The sequence below is a fragment of the Muntiacus reevesi genome, chromosome 16 (assembly GCF_963930625.1).
Source record: "Muntiacus reevesi chromosome 16, mMunRee1.1, whole genome shotgun sequence".
Taxonomy (NCBI): domain Eukaryota; kingdom Metazoa; phylum Chordata; class Mammalia; order Artiodactyla; family Cervidae; genus Muntiacus; species Muntiacus reevesi.
The window spans coordinates 2,888,381-2,893,605 of record NC_089264.1 but is presented as its reverse complement, the minus strand read 5'-3'; the positions used below and the strand labels follow the sequence as shown (position 1 = coordinate 2,893,605).

Genomic DNA, 5,225 nt, shown 5'->3' with positions numbered 1-5,225 from the left:
CTGGTTTTTATTATGCTTGCAGTGCAAAGCAAATTGTGTCATGTAGTATCAGACTCTAAACAGACATATGTGGGGATTCAAAGGAGATTATATCCATTTGACTAGAACAAGGAATAGTTTAAGTTTGAGCTTGATTGATGTAGGATAGAAAGAAATGTTTAAGATATGATTACAACATGTATCTCTACTAGACAAAAATATTAATTAGCTATTATAACTAGATATCCTGGAGTTCTTATCCACATTTTCCTTTTCCTTCCCTTACATTTTTCCTACATAAGTGAAAAAAAAGGCCTACTTTTTTTTTTTTTGGTCTACTGTTTTAACATGAGTCAGCACATCATAGAAATGATGACAGATTTAAACCTACTATAATTGTTATGGTTGATATTTGCACTGTACTTGGTGCCAGGTGAAGACTTCACTAACCTTTCTTAGTAAATTAATAAGGTAACAAGAGAAAATGGTAAAATTTGTTTCCTTCTCAGTGGATTAATTTATAGTTGCCATTTTTTTTTTTTTTTTTTTTTTTTTTTTTTTAGTTCCTAACTAGTGTCTTTCTATTCCAAGCAGGAGTAGAATATGGATTCAGAGCTCAAGGATTATTATAACAAGACATTTGCTGGTGAGAACAATACTGCTTCCATTCGGAATTCTGATTTCCCAGTCTGGGATGACTATAAAAGCAGTGTTGATGACTTGCAGTATTTTTTGATTGGACTCTATACACTTGTAAGTCTTCTTGGTTTTATGGGGAATCTACTTATTTTGATGGCTCTCATGAGGAAGCGAAATCAGAAGACTACAGTCAACTTCCTCATAGGGAACCTGGCCTTCTCCGATATCTTGGTTGTGCTGTTTTGCTCGCCTTTCACACTGACCTCAGTCTTGCTGGATCAGTGGATGTTTGGCAGGGTCATGTGTCACATTATGCCTTTCCTTCAATGTGTGACGGTTCTGGTTTCCACTTTAATTTTAATATCCATCGCCATTGTCAGGTATCACATGATAAAACATCCTGTATCTAATCATTTAACGGCTAACCATGGCTATTTCCTGATTGCCACTGTCTGGACACTGGGTTTTGCAATGTGTTCTCCTCTCCCAGTGTTTCACAGCCTCGTGGAACTTCAGGAGACCTTTGGCTCGGCATTGCTGAGCAACAGATATCTGTGTGTCGAGTCATGGCCATCTGATGCATACCGAATTGCTTTCACTATCTCTTTATTGCTTGTTCAGTATATTCTGCCCTTAGTTTGTCTAACTGTAAGTCATACTAGTGTCTGCAGGAGTATAAGCTGTGGATTGTCCAACAAAGAAAACCAACTGGAAGAAAAAGAGATGATCAACTTAACTCTCCATCCTTCCCAAAAGAGTGGGCCCCAAGTGAGGCTCCCCAGCAGCCAGAAGTGGAGCTACTCCTTCATCAGGAAGCACAGAAGGCGGTACAGCAAGAAGACAGCCTGTGTGCTGCCTGCCCCAGCTAGGCCGCCTCTGGAGAACCGCCCCGGAAGGCTTCCGGAGCACGCGGGCCCCAGGAAGAGTCCACTCCCTTCATCCAGTAAGTTCATACCGGGGGTGCCCACCTGCTTTGAGGTGAAACCGGAAGAAAACTCAGATGTTCATGAGATGAGAGTAAACCAGTCTATCATGAGAATAAAAAAGAGATCTCGAAGTGTTTTCTACAGGCTGACTATCTTGATACTAGTGTTTGCAGTGAGCTGGATGCCTCTACACCTTTTCCACGTGGTGACCGATTTTAATGATAACCTGATTTCAAACAGACATTTCAAGTTGGTGTATTGCATATGTCACTTGCTAGGCATGATGTCCTGTTGTCTTAATCCAATTCTGTATGGATTTCTTAATAATGGAATCAAAGCTGACTTAAGGTCTCTTATACACTGTCTGCATATGTCATAATTCTCAGTGTTTACTAAGGAGAAAAAAAGTGTGGTGATCACCTAAAATATATTCATAGTAACTATGTATTTATAATCAACAAACTTTGTTAACATGTGGAGTTTATGTATAAGAGCTGTGGATTTGGATGTCAGTTCATAATATATAGAAGATAATTTTAATGTGTTATATAAGATAAATTCATTTAGTTGTATAAAGTCATTGTCAATCCAGTCTGTAATTTCATTTTAAAGAGTATTTATATTACCTTCCATTTCAGCTTGTCTGTAAACCAATGAATTGTTAGTTCTTGCTTAAAATAAAAATTGTATTTAACCATAAAAAAAAATTGTAGCTTTTTGTTCAAAATTTTAGGTAAAAAAAAGTCTTATGTTTCCTCAGACATTTAATTTCAAATATGAGGAATATTTATTAGTCTTAATTTTTACTTCACAGATTTCTTAATATTTTACTTCTGAAAATACAGAAAAGTTTTAGTATGTCCAACAAGCCATAACTAAATGACAGATATATGTTGTTGTTCTTGTTTAGTCACTAAGTCATGTCTGACTCTTTGAGACCACATGCTCCTCTGTCCATGGGATTTCCCACACAAGAATACTGAATGGGTTGCTATTTCACTCTCCAGGGGACCTTCCCAACATATGGATGGAACCCCATCTCCTGCATTGGCAGGTGGATTCTTTACCACTAAGTCACTAAGGAATTCCCTCTTGGATATAGGCCTAAGTCATAAATTTAATTGCCAACAGTGGGTACAGTTTTGGAACCTCGACAGGAAAATATTTATTTCCTATCACTGATGATTGCTCAAGTTATCAATTTATTCCTCACTATCCTAGCTGTTGTTCAGTCACTAAGTCGTGTCCAGCTCTTTGCAACCCAATATAGACTGCTGCATGCCAGGCATACCTGTCTTTCACCACCTCCTGGAGTTTGCTCAAACTCATGTCCATTGAGTAGATGATGCCATCCAACCATCTCATCCTCTGTTGACCCCTTCTCCACCTGCCCTCAATCTTTCCCAGCATCAGGGAAAGAGTTGTGCTTGTTTTGCATTTTTCCAGTGAGTGGACTTTTTGTATCAGTTGTCCAAAGTATTGATGGTTCAGCTTCAGCATCAGTCCTTCCAATGAATATTCAGGATTGATTTCCTTTAGGGTTGACTGGTTAGAACTCCTGCTGTCCAAGGGACTCTCAAGACGCTTCTCCAGCACCACAGTTTCAAAGCATCAATTCTTTAGCACTCAGCCTTCTGTATGGGTCAATTCTCACTTGTGTATATGACCACTGCAAAAACCATAGCTTTGACTATATGGACCTTTGTCAGCAAAGTAATGTTTCTGCTTTTTAATACCCTGTCTAGGTTTGTCACAGTTTTTCTTCCAAAGAGCAACCATCTTTTAATTTCAGGGCTGCAGTCACCATCTGCAGTGATTTTGGAAACCAAGAAAGTGAAGTCTGACAATGTTTCCATTGTTTCCCCATCTATTTGCCATGAAGTGATGGGACTGATGCCGTGATCATAGATTTTTGAATGTTGGGTTTTAAGTCAGCTTTTTCACTTTTATCTTTCACCATCAGGAAGCTCTTTAGGTTCCTCTTTACTTTCTGCCACTAAGGTGGTATCATCTGCTTATCTGAGGTTATTGATATTTCTAAATGTTGCTTTTTGACCTGCATACAGGTTTCTCAGGAGGCAGGTAAGGTGGTCTGATATTCCCATCTCTTTAAGAATTTTCCACAGTTGTGATCCACACAGTCAAAGGCTTTAACATAGTCAATGAAGCAAAAGAGAATGTTTCTCTGGGTTTCTCTTGCCTTTTCTGTGATCCAGCAGATGTTGGCAATTTGACTTCTGGCCTCTCTGCCTTTACTAAGTCCAATTTGTACATCTGGAAGTTCTCAGATCATGTACTGTTATAGCATAGCTTGAAGGATTACCTTGCTAGCATGTGAAATGAGCACAGTTGTAGTTTGAACATGCCCTTCTTTGGGGGTTGGAATGAAAACTGACGTTTTGTAGTCCTGTGGCCTTTGCTGAGTTTTTCCAAATTTGCTGGCATATTGAGTGCAGCATTTCAACAGTATCACCATTTAGGATTTTAAATAACTCAGCTGAAATTCCATTACCTCCACTACTCTTGTTTGTAGTAATGCTTCCTAGTGGTTTTGCCTACTTTCTTCAATTTAAATCTGAATTTTGCAATGAGGAGTTCACGATCTGAGCCACAGTTAGCTTCCAGTCTTGTTCTTCATGACTGTTTAGAGTTTCTCCATCTTCAGCTGCAAAGAATATAATCAATCTGATTTCAATATTGACCTCTGGTGATGTCCATGTGTAGAGCTATCTCTTGTGTTGTTGGAAGAGGATGTATATTATGATCAGAGCATTCTCTTGCAAAACTCTGTTAGCCTTTGCCCTGCTTCATTTGTTCTGTAAGGCCAAACCTGCCTGTTCTCCCCAGATACTTCTTGATTTCCTCCTTTTGCATTCCAGTCCCCTATAACGAAAAGGACACCTATTTTTGGTGTTAGTTCAAGATGGAATTTTAGGTCTTCACAGAGCCATTCTACTTCAGTTTCTTCAGCATTAGTGGTTGGGGCATGGACTTGGATTACTATGATGCTGAATGTACTGCTCACAAAGCTCACCTAGAAACAAGGCAGCTTGGGGTTCCCAGGGCATTTTCTGCCAATCACTACAAGCCACCCCATCCACACTGTTATGTCATCTCATGTTGCAATAAAAGACATCTGCTTTTCAGTTCCTTTCTAGGTTTTCTAGCACAAAACTAGGTAAAAGCCCCTCTCCTTTCAGTTTCCCTCTAATCTTTCTGGGGTTATATGATTGTCCTAAATTTTGACATGATAGCAGAGAAAACTTTGGTTCACTTTTCTTTTCTCTTTCTTCCTTCTTCTTATTGTATGGTCTTCTGCTTCTTTCTACCTACTAAGAATGTGCCTTGCTAACAAAATCTTCATTTTTCTGTGCTCTGGGGCTTGTGGTAAAACTATGTACAGAATATTAAGGTTTGTTTTTGGAAAAGAAAGCTTTCGTGATTTAAAATATTTCCCCCAGGACTTCCCTATTGGTCCAGTGGTGCAGACTTTGCCTTCTAGTGAGGGAGTATGAGTTCAACCACTAGCCTCAGATCCCATGTGCCTTGTGACCAAAAAAAGCCAAGAAAATGGTGGCAATATTGTAACATATTCAATAAAGATTTTTAGAATGGCCATTAAAAAAATCTTTAAAAAATTAAAAAAAAAACAACTTTCCCTTTTAAATGCCTAAATTCAAG

The 5,225-nt window shown here is 38.7% G+C and overlaps 1 protein-coding gene across 1 annotated transcript; it reads left to right on the top strand.

Moving 5' to 3' along the window:
- Positions 1 to 558: 558 nt before the first annotated feature.
- On the top strand, positions 559 to 1,990 carry NPY5R (neuropeptide Y receptor Y5). The gene has a single exon (XM_065907536.1). The coding sequence runs from the start codon at positions 583 to 585 to the stop codon at positions 1,921 to 1,923; it is 1,341 nt and encodes a 446-aa protein (XP_065763608.1). The 5' UTR covers positions 559 to 582; the 3' UTR covers positions 1,924 to 1,990.
- The last annotated feature ends 3,235 nt before the right edge of the window (positions 1,991 to 5,225 follow it).

Coding starts and splice junctions, on each gene's coding strand:
- NPY5R (XM_065907536.1), top strand. CDS start 583: ATGGATTCAGAGCTCAAGGATTATTATAACAAGACATTTGCTGGTGAG.